Source organism: Chiroxiphia lanceolata, chromosome 4 (assembly GCF_009829145.1).
Source record: "Chiroxiphia lanceolata isolate bChiLan1 chromosome 4, bChiLan1.pri, whole genome shotgun sequence".
In the NCBI taxonomy this organism is placed as follows: Eukaryota; Metazoa; Chordata; class Aves; order Passeriformes; family Pipridae; genus Chiroxiphia; species Chiroxiphia lanceolata.
Window position 1 is genome coordinate 50,222,391 of NC_045640.1, and position 13,055 is coordinate 50,235,445.

Genomic DNA, 13,055 nt, shown 5'->3' on the forward strand with positions numbered 1-13,055 from the left:
TTTTTTCCCAACACTCCTAGCTATGTTTCATCAAAACAGCATTGAGTGTAATTCTTATGTTCTTTTTCTGTGCTTTGCCTCTTAACTTCTGTTCCTTAATAGAGGGTTTCTTTGCCAGAAGTTGCCCTCAGAGCCTTTCATTGCTTTTTGCATCCCTCCACTGAAATCTGCCTCAAAATGCCAAGCTGCAGATGTCCAGCCTATCCTTGAACTTCTGTTTTCACCTCCCTGAATCTAAAAATATACACAAAATACCTGCATCTGAAACAACCTATGCTGACCATCTGCCTGAACAATCTTGTTTCTGCCCTCTCTTCCCAAGTAAGATATACCCCCTTATTTATTCTGACTCCAGATCCCAGCTCCTTAACATTCAGTTTGCTCAAATACAGAAAGCAATTTGTGCAGCAGCCCAGAAATGATTATATACTATTTAGTTCCACAAACTTTTATTGGATCCTCTTACACTGATGATTGCAGAACTTCCAATCTTAAGATTGCTACTTACATTCCCCTGGTGCCAATTTTATAACAAGACTTGCATGCTGATGAAAGAAACTTTCCTCTCTGCTGCCTCCCTCAACTGAACCTGGCTGCCTTTCTCCCATGGTGCTAACAGAGCACAACCTCAAGTTCTATCATACTTTTCTTCAGCTCACACCTGTCTCCGTCTATTTTACTTTTTGCAGTTCTTTGTAAATTATGCAATTGCATAAACACACATTCAGGAAAATTAATCTGCCTTCCTCACAGTAATTTTGATCGAGGATCCCAAAGGTATGAGCCAATTTGTAAAATAAATCACTGTAACTCTTTCAGAGTTACATATTTCTTTTTTGTTCAACTATATACTTCAACTACTCACAAATGCAGGAGAATGCATAAAGTTTAACCCACCTCAGAGTTACCAGTAGGTGGTAAAAATGCATCATACCCACAACTCACATTACAGAATTACTTCCAAAAAAGTGACTTTGCTTCCCAAATAAGTGTATTAGTAGTCACAATATATATCTCTGCAGACCTTATTAAGCCTGACTAGGGCAACTGGGTATTAATTTTCAGATAATTTCATCTGCACAACATTCCTTACTCTATTTTTTGTGGAGATAATAAATGTTCTTGAACAATTTCTATAATTAGAAACCGATAATATCATCAGATAAAATGGTAATATCTAATGCCTGAATATTTTTCACTAATTACTTGCCTTTTTTTGTGCCATCTATGACACCAAATGTTGTCAAAAGGCATGCTAAAGTTTCCATCTAAAACATACAGTTCCATTACATATGCAGCTCCTAATTTTTCATGCACAACTACTACATTTGGCTGGGTAAATCAGTTACTCCATTTGCACATATGATTCCGGTAACAGCACATTAACATGACAAACTGCAACCAGTGTGGGCTATTCATTGCACTGAATTCTTTGCTTGGCTATGACTGCTGCCAAATATGTTTCTGAACCGCATGGACAAATCCAGACCCTGGTTCATGAATGCCTTCCTATTCAGAACAGCACTAAAAAGCATGCATAACTTAAGCATGGGCTAAATCAACTGGATTTAATGAAGTCAGTGGAAGTTAATCTAATGCTTATATACTTAAATACATCTGATCTAATACATGTAAAATTAGAAAAGCAAGAAATATTTCATGCTTTGTCAATCTTTCCATGTTTGCATTTCAAGTCGTTCACTACAACTGCCTAAAGAATGGTGCTCTATCATCTCAAATGTCTGTTCATTACCTGAAATCCTTCTATGTGTCTACTGAATTCCGACAGGTAGAAGAAGCAGGCTAGCATGTGTCTCTATGCCTGGTGGCAGAAGACAAACTGGGCCCTCTTGGTATTTTGTTTATTCAAATACACAATCCCCTGGCTTCAACAGAGTAACTCCTGTATCACAGTAACAAAGCTGACTTTCCCAGACAGATGAATAGCTGACTGACGTTCTCCCCCCAATCTGAAGACCGGCACCCCTGCCACAGGGGTAAGCAAACAAGACATATTAATTCCTGAGCAGCAAGAGACTACAGCCCTGGATACCAATGCAAACTAGTGTTGATTTCATTTTGCTCTGGCATGCCAGGCTGCACACTGCTGCAGCCCTGGGGCTGTAAAGTCTCCCTGTTCTGGGAACGACAACCTGTAGTGGAAGTGCAAAGCAGGCAATGGGGGGCAATAAGTGCCTCAGGCATCCCAAATTAACCTCGCGTTGTTCATGATTCAATACTCTGAGAGCAAATTAGGCTTCCTAAATCTGACCACTTGTAAATATGATGTGAAGAGTATAAACAATTTGCAGGAAGGAAAAAATATTGCCCAGGGCTTGAGGGTAAAATAAAGAAAAAGAACAAGAGTGAAAAGGGAAAAGTATAATAGTTTAGAAAATAAGTATCTCATTACGTGTCTGGGATAAAATAGCCCTGTTAATTTTCTTCCCGCCTTATCTTCCCCAAATCAAATATTTTTTTTAAAAAAATCTATATCTTCTTGTCATATAATTTTTATGTAAACTGATGACTTAGAGGCCATAACTCCAAGTCATAACCTCGCCAAAGTTATTTCAAGAAATATATTCAGCTAACCTTTAGGCTGGCACCTTAGGCTGGCTATTCTCTGCCTTAAGACGTAGAACGCTGCAAAACAAATATCCAAAAAAGAAATTCCAGCTTTTTTTTTTTTTTCCTGTAAGGAGGATGGACTTGGTTGGGGTTTTTATCAACTTGTTACATTCCTGGAGAATTACACACATTCAACATTCAGAGCTTTTCTGGAATAAAAAAAATTCTAGTACACATTTAAAAGTGGAAATACCTTACATCAGTATTTCATTATGAAATTTAATAAATACATTCTGATATATGAGTAATTAAATATAATGATGTGATGCTATTCTTATTCAATCAACTAAGGAGCTACACTTTGTCATGTTTCATATGGAACATAGTTGTAAAAATTCTCATGTTTCATGGTTTAGGTTCAATGCTTCCATCAACAGAACACAAATGCTTTTCTTAAAGAAACAGTATCCTTTCATTTAAAAATAGGTATATATTTTTAATTTAATGCTGCATCTCCAGAGCAAACATGAAGGCTTAGCATCTGGATGCTAATTTGAGAGCAATTAAAATTACACTCATTTATAAGTATCTGAACATCTGCAACCAATAAACCTGTTGGTAAATAAATTTACTGGTCATTTTTATAATGTTTAAAAATTTAATGTCATCTAAATTAAAACTAATACTTAAAGACCTTTTCAGCTCTTACTACCACATGAAAAAAGATATGCTACAAAATTTAAATAAGATGGAAACAGATATATGTTTAGGCTACTTTAAATGAAAATATTTGCCAATAAATTTAACATTAGCAGGATAACTTGTTAGGTTACATAGCCTTATTAAAGAAGACTGGGAGTTAAGCAACAGCAGCTCTTTGTATTTTAAGGAGTATTTTACCCACACTTATGGATTTTCTATGATTGCAACTTCTACTGATTTAAATAAGTTTTAACTAGAAAGTCCCTTAGCATTTGTTACAGTGGAGAGAGTCTCCCCAGGTTGTTGCTGGGCTTTGAGAGAAGCTCCAGATACAAATATACTAAAGCTGTAAACAGACAAATCACGTATGTGTTGACATTTTCTTGGGAAAAAATGGGCTGCAAAACTATTACTTCATATATGAAGTGCAGGAGGGATGCAGCAGGGAAGTAGAAAAGGATACTATATCTTTAACATAGTAAAGTCATAACTGCTTTAAAAGCATAAAGGTTCTAAACTGAAAAAAAAAAGACCAACTGAATAAAAATAGCAAAACCTCATTTTTTTTTCTTCCATAGCAGCATAAAGCAGTACTGCAATTCTGTATAAAATGTCTTTTCTTTGAAAAGTACCAGGGATGCACAAAAATATTGGTCATTTTATAAGAAGGAGATATTCTGCACATCAATATTCATTAAACATTGTCAATACAATGTATTAATACAGACTGTGTTCTTGCAGTCACAAATTCAGCAGCAAAACTCTTACTGACTAAGGATGTTTCTGCTGATCAGCATCCTAGAAGCCAATATTTTCACAGCTCATTATGGGCACAATCATGGTTTTATTTTTGTGCATCGTGGACTATACAGAATTGCCGTTCCCACTGAAAGCATTGTTATGTGCAAGAAACAGAAGTCCTAAGCAGCTCGTGGCCTCTTCTCCCATTGATGCGTGGGATGATTTATGGGGGTAAACTCCCATTAACATTAGTTATACAAAATCTCCTTCTATGCATCAATGAGAGCACAGCCACCTCTTCCTCCCCCTCCCACTACCTTGCATCTCCACAAATAGATTTGCACAGTCTTTAAGCTCATTAGGACAGGAGCAGCAGGATAGACACGAAGTTTCTTCACAACTGTTATAAAAGGCAGCAGCATGCACAGTTCCCAGCAAAGCACTCAGTTACGCCTGCATCTGTTATGTATCAGCTTGTAAAAGCTCCCCTCTTGCGCTTGCAAGTCCTTTTAAGAACTTCCTGAAATTGGATACTTTCTACTAGGGCTTGACTAAATCTACATGCTAACCTGACATCCTTCAATTAACATTTTTTAATGATGCTACGCTAAGGGGAGGTGTAAACTGATGGTTTGACTTTACTGTATACCTCCTGATTGCTCGGTCCCTAGGCTTTTAAACCAATTTTCAAGGGTTTAGTGCAAGGTGGCGGGAAACTACTTTGCTGACCTTTTCTGGGTTTGCTCCCTAAGTAACACACAAATCTCAGCACAGGGAGATAACCAGATGGAGTTACAACAGATGGGTGCTCTGAAATGACACACTCATCTTCACCTTCTCAAGACAGACTTCATAGACTTTGTTATCGTCTAAGAAGAATTACACATAGAAATGAGTTAAGTAATCAAATAACATCACTGTGTGTAAAATCCATGTTCAGTGGGATTTTATTCCTGTTAAGAAACTTCTGTTGGTCAAACTTGCTGCTATCAGACAAAATCTGCTGACTCCAACAGCCACGTAGACTCCTGACAACAGAGGATCCAACAGTAGATCTGCATCTGTTTATAGCAGCTGCAGATCTAACCTTGTATTCTGTACATAAATGAACACAGCAAAAGGAACCATTTTGCTATCACCTCTAGCAAAGGAGTTGTCCAAACCGTAAACCAGAATGATAATTCAAGGCGTTTTATATTGCTTTTCTTTAAAAATTCTTGCTTAACCTTTTAAATCTATGTTAAAGTATTATCTCTTTCTACTAGGTTATTGGCTGTTAAACTGCAGTTAAAATTTTGGAGCAGTCTTTACATCTTTAGTGTACCTTGACTGTACGCAACTATCATACAAATCAATTACAAACAGACACACAACCATGTACAAAGCAGGTGTATTTCCTTCACAAAAGACACACACGAATGGAAACAATTTGTACAGCTTTTGAAAGAACTACATGGATATTTGTAAGCCAGCTAAAAGCAAGGCAGGCAGAACATTAGTTCTAAGAATAATTTTCAGGAAACCAGATCAGATTAGGGGCAGAAACATCCACAAAGAATTATTTTTCAGATAACTCCTAGCATGGCCTGTCAGAAACTGAAGGGAAGATCTTCCACTTTCATAGTGGAAAATAAAAAGCATCATACTGCTTCTCACACAAGTCTCTGCATGAACTCAAGGCATTTCTTATCTCGTATTTTAGTTTTCTGATAGGCCAACCGAGTGCAGCATGTGAATATACATTCACAGTTGATTTCTCTACACCGGATTATCAGCAAGGGTCAATCAGCACTGGTTCCAAGGACTTTCCTGCTGCTTTGTCTATCTCCGACCTAACAGAGGCACTTGGAAAACAAGGTCCAGGTTATTCTTTTCTTCAGAAACACTCAGAAAAACACCCATCCCTGACAGCAGAACACTGCCACAGACATCTTATTAGGGGGATAATATAACAGGCTGCATGCAGCAGGTTTCCCAGACTACAGTACCTAAAATAGAGGAATGGACATGACTATTTTCTATTCTGCAGTTGACATTTCTCATCCAGTTCAAAGAACTGAGCTCCAACCCTACCACTGCTGGAAATTCTCTTCCCTCAGATATTTCAAACAATGAAAATCAGTGCTGAATAACACATTAAAAAAAAAACTTTAATGAATTTCCTAAGGCAATTCTTGCTGCTGGCATGCAGAAATACATTTGTACAAGATGCATGCAACGATTCATGTCCCAACTTCGTTTCACTGTGTCCTTTAAAACCCACTGAATGGGTTTTGGGTTAGGACAACACACTCAGTACCACAGATGCAGTTGCCTTACTTTTATTTAGGAAATAAAAATGCAACTATTGATACCTGCTCTCACCAGAAACACTCTGTCACAGGAAGTCATCTCCCCTACTCTGAGAAAAGAAATCCAGAAGAAATTCTTTCTATCCTCACTTTTGCTCTGGCCTATAGTTTTGCTGTGTGCACAACAATAACAGATAAAAAACAACCACCTTCTTTTTACACACGTCTCATCAGCTACTTTATCAACATACCATCTTACACACAGGTAGGCTTTTGTGTGATTACTCCCACTTAACAGCTATTACTCCCACTTCTACTAATTAAGGTGCAAGGAAATCCCACAGGCTGGGCAACAACATGGGATTTTTGGACTAATTTCAACTGGGGTATATAATATCTAACTTTAAAGCACTGATGCTGTGAATCCCTCAGTGTAAAGGAGGATCAGCTCTAGCAATGATGAGGGCACTTCATGTGAACTAATAGTGCTTAAACAACATTTCTGCTGCTTCCAAATTAGCCTTTCTACACACCAGGTTTAACTAATGAAACTGGTTTATATATCAAACCCAAACCTCAGAAAAGCTACTTAGTTACGTTAATAATCAAATATATCCACAGTTCTAAATCTAGGCCACTAAATAACTGTGGATAGATTTTTAATTTACAAAGACTGAGAAATGCCAATGAATATGAGTTACATTTGTTCAGCTCCTTTGAAAATCTCAAAATGCATCTAGCTGCCTAAACCTTGATCTTACTTTGGTATTCACAACCTGCAAGAAAGAAAAAAAAATCCAACCTGTTTCAAAGTTCTTGATTATTTCAGTTGGAAGGACACCTTCTAAGTGCCTTTGCTGGAACTGGAAAGGGCACTGGGGAAGGGAATTTCATGTCACTGCAGAGTGAATATTTCCACTAGTTCAGATATTACAGCTGCCACTGACAGGCTTTGGAAGCAAGTTTACAGACAGATCAGACCTACAGGCACAAGTCTTGATTGGTTTAATTTATTAAGAGGAGACAGAGGAGGTTGTAAAGGAAGAGTGTAAATTAAAGGAGGGGCCCTATTTCAGCTTCTTCCTACATGTTTATAAGAGCAGAAGGGAGTCGAGTTATGCTGACTTGCATTACTAAGCAGCAGTAAGCACGACTATGCTCTGTGTGCACTCCTTTGTCAGTCAAAGGGACATAAAAGGAATAACTCCACACTTCACAAAAGCAAGTTTAGCTAACACAGTTCAGTTTCCATTTGCAACTGTATGGATGGATTATGGATGAAAGATCAGGAGCATGGAATCACCAAGGCTTAATAAATTACCACTTGTCAGCTATGCCACACTCCTGCCCCGTTAGAGCTGATATAATACAGGCTTAAACACTTGTCACAATTAAACCTTTACCTTAAATCACACAGTTGGTTTAAACTAACACGTTTTTTTCTCAATAGCTGTGGGCAGAGGCCATGCCACATGCTTTTGGTGGAGCAGCTAAGTTGGACAGCAGAAAAGGTATCCAGGTATGTTAGCGATCACTTGCCCATGGCAGGTACACTATCATGTATCAGAGCCTATATGCCTGCTACACTCTGGCTCCAGCATGGCTCTCACCTTATACTTATTGTCAGAAGGATAAATTCAGAGGTAATTAGTGCCCACACAGTAAATTACGCACGAGTAAGCAGGTGAGAGTCCAAAGGTGCTGTAGCACTTTCAGGCATACCAAGGATGGCTCAAACTAGTCTGAAAAAAAAGCAGTTCAAGCTCACTAATAAAGAGCTCAGTACTATTGCTGGAATATTTAAAGCTTCTTTTTTGGAGTCATTTGTAAACTGGGTCTCACTACTAATTTTTAAGCCTGACTCTATACTTGCTTTCATTGTGCAAATACAACTTATTCTAGAAACAACAAAGAAAACGTACATCTAGTACAGAAAGCCTGACATCTATTTATGCCACTCATTTCACGGACAGGACTCAAAGGTTTGCCTTTATCCATAGAGAAAGCTGAAGAAGCAATCACGTACTTGGCTTTTTGGAAAATTTTCAGTGATATTCCTTTGTACAGTTAAATACCCAAGTTTTCCTTTGAGGCCAGGAATGCTGCTTTCTGTGCCAGGTTAATCCTTCATACTGGGTGCCACATTTCCAGGTGGAGAGTTGACTACAGATTTTCTATTTGGCTGTAAGCATTAGAACGATTCACTTTCACTTAGTGTAATCTCTCACATTGTGATATGTCTGGAATTTTCACCATCCACAAGTGGGGCAGATTTTCTTGCTTTATTTTGCTAAGAGGTTGGCTCCCATTTAAAACTAAGAAGGAGCTGTCATGGTTTTGGTAAAGTTTTCACCCAGATACTTGAGTCTTTTCTGAATCAGCAATTAAAAATTATCAGCACCCAGTATGAAAAAGAGGAAAAAATGCCTTTAGACACCTAAGTGATAAACGTATTCTTTTGAAAGTCTGGTCCCAGCTATTGGAGATGATCACAGAAAATACACCTCTATACGTCTTCTAAATGTGCATGGAAAACAAATCTGTGAATAATGGACTACAATGCAGGGGAAGGAGGTGAGAGAATTCACCTGGCTTTACCCTTAAAAAAAAAGAAAAAAAAAAGAGCATTTATAGTACCTGGAAAAGCTGGCACTAAAAATACTAAAAATTACCTTATTGACAAATTGAAAGAGCAAAAAATAAAAAATACTTTTGGTGTATTATTACTTCTATCTCATTTTCAATTTTCAGTTATGAATCTTTTGATAGTATCACTTCATACTATTCCTGTCTCCCAAGATCATAAAAATGCAACCAAAAATCAGAATTGGCAATAATGAGAAATAAACTTCCACCTAAACATAAGCTGCAATTTATGGTCACAACACAGGAGACAACTTGCCCAAGAAAAGGGCCACAGTGAGACAGTGGTCTGGGCTTTTTTGGGTTTGGTTTGGTTTTTATAAACAATGCAAATTACTGATATTTGCCAGTTAAGCCTCCATAGCCTCAAATATTTAAATGCACAATGATCCTCAAATAAATCTGTATTATGAAAGGTGGGCATAGATTCTGTTGTCTCAATCAATCTACTACTCCTTGTCCTTCCTTCTTTATAAATATCCACCTCAAGGAAAGGACTACCTGTTACCAATTAGAGCCCTAAAAATCAAAATGATTCATGGTATGGCCTGAGAGGTATCAACCTGAGAACTCTGCATCAAAGAAATAGTATCAGGGATGTTACATTCCAGAAGCACTTTACATAGCTTTTACAAGTAATCTTATATACGTATTAAACATTGTGGGCTTTTAACACATTTGGGAAGAAAGAAGCCAGTCTTGCTGTTTACAGATTTGAACAAAACCTTTGCTGAGAGTTGCATTGCCGATGCTGTATCTATCTTTTGCCTAATATTTGCCACCTACAGTCACCGCCCTGCAGACTAAGCAACTTAAGCATTTAACATCTGTTTTCCTTTAAAAATGGCTTGGCAGAAAATAATCTAGTCTGCATATGTTTGTATCTAAACAAAAAAGGCTAAGGACCAGTGTCTATAGGTTTGCTCCTGCATAAATTTCAGGGATGTCACTCATGTATGCATTGTTAAACACATGAGCAAGCGTTCCTAGTATCAAAGGCTGTAACAAGCTGAGGTCTCTATAACACTCCTAACAATTTTAACTTCTACACAGCACTAGCTGCCACCCCAAAACACCTTTTGAAGACGTAGTTAATGATGAAGACTTCTCTACTTGTTTATCCCACTATTATATCAAAGATTCTAAATAGATGAAAGAATCTCAGAGATGCTCCTCTTCACGTATGACCCAATAAAAGGATGCTGTCAGGCAGATTTACTCCCTTAGTTTGGGGTTACCAAAAGTATGTTTGAACTTAATACTAATTGCAACATCGATTTTTTAAGAGAAATATCAATAATTTCGGTTTCCTTCTTGGATGCAAATACTCTTGCTCCACAGTGCTTGTAACATGACACAGCATAGTTACATCAGGTTATCAGATCAGAGCATGAAATGAAGCAGAAACCGAACCAAACTTCCCAAATTCTCATTGCCCTAACTCAAGTTCACCTTACTTGATTGCAATCGTTTTTAGTTGAAAACAAACAGAATTTCAACATGACAACATCCTTCTAAGTAAGTCAGACTCACACATGCAAAAGCCTAAGCCCTGTGTTGTAAGAATGTGTATGAACATGTGAAAGACGTGACTAGGTGTGTCCAAGCCTTTTCTACAAGTGACTAGAAGCCCCAGCAGCAATGATACTCACGCTGGCATTGTCCCCAGGACACTCGGGCCCAGCCCCAGCAGCAGTCAATTCTGCTTCCAAACCGACAGAGTCCTGCAGAGGAGACCATGTGTCTGGGCCACCTGAACAACACAGTTCAAAAAGGTCTGGTGAAATATTTTGAAAGTAGCTAAAATCATCCTAGAGTTAAAAAAAAAGAAACACTCCAAAACCAAAACAAAACCAACCAAACAAACAAATAACCAATTAAACAAACAAAGACAGTGACCAGCAACAGCCTCTCCTGCATGGAGATATATAATCCTTTTAAAAGAAAAATAAAAAAAAAGAGTAACTGCTCAGTAGAGCTGAGCCGATAATATTTCTATTATTAATACTTTGTTTAGTTCAAAAAATGTAAATGACTATAGGAGAAGAGGCGAAAAGATAATTAGAGTAACTCAGCAAAGCTTGAAAAAACTGACATGCTTCGCAGTATGCTCACTGCTGCCACTCCCAGGCTGGCATTAAACAGATTCAGAAGTCTGAAACAGAATTTATAATATGGATTAAACACCATCATAAAGTTTCGGCATTGGTTTATTTCACAATATACAGCCAAATTTTCTGACTGATATGGCCAAATTTTCGCACTGGAACGTCATGGGAAAAATTCAAACCAAAAGCTTCCTGGACAGTTAAGCAGAAATCAAATACAAAGGAAGAGCTGTAGTCTTCCCTTGTCCCAAGGAACTGATACCACGTCTTCAAGTAGTTCTAAAATATTGACAGGAATCAGTAACGTTTCTTAACGACAAGCTGAAACCCCGTGAGCGCTGCACTTGAACAAATCTCAGAAAGAAATCCCTGGAGACGGAGGGGGTCGCTCTGGCCGATTCCCACGCACACGGCAGTGTCCGCTCCCCGCAGCGCCGCCGATCGCGACACCTGTCACGACACGGCGAGGCCCGGCGGGCACGCGCGCCCCGAACTTCGTGTTAAAACTTGAGTCGCGATCTTCGCCGTCGTCTGCTGCAAGTGCCTCCCGGCGTCAATAAGCTAATTTTACCTTTACAGCGTGCGAAGCGCTCTGGTTTTTTTTTTTTTCAATTCGCGGCCCTGGCGGCGCAATAAACTTTTTTACACCTAAGCCCGAGTTTAGGCTGCCGAGCAACGGGGGCCGAGAGAGCCCGTCCTGGTGAGCCCCGGGAGCGGCACCGCCGGCACCGCGCCTCCACCGCGGCCGTGCCCGCGGGCACTTCTTCCCGACCGTGGGGGGACGGGAGCGCCGGGACACGTCCCGCCGGAGGGCTCCGGGGGCCGGTGCCAGGCAGGAGCCCGAGGGCCATCACAGCGCCCGCCGTCGAAGCCCCCCCGCCCGCCCGGGAAAGAGCCCGGGCTCCCTCCGCTCTCCCCGCGGGGGCTCCGACCTGCCCGAGGAAACACCGGCTTCTCTCCCTGCCCGGCCGGTCCCGGCCGCCGCCCCCGCTCGCCCAGCGCCTACCTTCTGTCAAACTCGCCGGCCGCCCCCAGGGAGAGGCAGGACGCCAGGAGCAGCCTCAGGGAGAGCTCCATGGCCAGCGGGCGGCGGTGGCCGGGGCGCTCCCGCTGCCGGGCGGATCGGGGTACGGCTGCCGCCCACGCCGTTGAGCTGCCGCGGCTCCGGGGCGGCGGCGGCAGCTCCGCGCTCTCGCTCTCCCTGCCCGCCCGCCCGCCCGCCTGGCTGCCGGGCGGAGGAGGCGCCGCACGGGGAGCGGCAGCGCCGCCCGCCCCCGGCAGAGGCGCCCGCGGCCGGGCCGCCCTCCCGCCGAGGGGCACCTGGAGACACCTGGGGCAGGAGGCAGTGGGAAGGAGCCCCCGCGCCTTCGGACGAGGGCCCCGCGAGGCAGAAATCCGCAGTCTGAGGGCGCTAAGAAGGGTGGGCTTTGTTATGATAAACTTTTCTAGCTTGAACTTCCTGAAGTAGGACGGCTACGCCCTCTTCTTTGCAAGCGAAGTCCCCATCTAAAGTCAAGAGCGTTAAGATTTGGTCTTCTAACCAACCAAACCTCCCTCAGAACAAAGCTTTTTGAAAGAATTACAAGGTGTACATGGGGTTCTTTTCGGCTCAAACACTCCTATTAAATAGCTCTCAGGTGCTGGCATGTGCGACATTAGATGTCCCAGCCCTTGTCCAGAAGAAAAAGTGACAAGTTTAAACACTAACCACACAGTGTGTAAGGACATCCTTGCACCACTACCGACAGCAAGGACTGCATCTGTACCCTACATTAACATGTTAAAATACAGCCGTTATTTTTGTTTGGTTTCTATGAACTACCGTTCTCGGGACTTACCAAGGCACACTTTTAATAACAGTCTGTCACCAATTTAGGGTCAGAGCTGCTCTGAGATCCCAGATTACAGACAGATAGGGTCAACAACTTGGACTGGGTTGCAGAATTGGTTTTGATTTGCGCCTAAATCAAGGCTAAAGCTCATCAGCTGTTCCTCTAAG

At 40.9% G+C, this 13,055-nt stretch overlaps 1 protein-coding gene across 4 annotated transcripts in view; it reads right to left on the reverse strand.

Annotated features, from left to right (window-relative positions):
- NPNT (nephronectin) overlaps nucleotides 1-12,160 on the reverse strand; it is a 52,019-nt gene extending 39,859 nt beyond the window's left edge. For 3 of the 4 annotated variants that reach the window (XM_032686739.1, XM_032686740.1, XM_032686737.1), the window contains exons 1-3: nucleotides 12,063-12,160; nucleotides 10,601-10,701; nucleotides 2,596-2,646 (exon numbers count right to left, since the gene is read on the reverse strand). In XM_032686739.1, coding sequence (XP_032542630.1) covers nucleotides 2,596-2,646; nucleotides 10,601-10,701; nucleotides 12,063-12,133 — 223 coding nt within the window. In that variant the 5' untranslated portion in view covers nucleotides 12,134-12,160. The remainder of the gene's footprint in view (nucleotides 1-2,595; nucleotides 2,647-10,600; nucleotides 10,702-12,062) is intronic. The other variant, XM_032686738.1, reaches the window with a different exon arrangement.
- Between the last annotated feature and the right edge of the window lie 895 nt (nucleotides 12,161-13,055).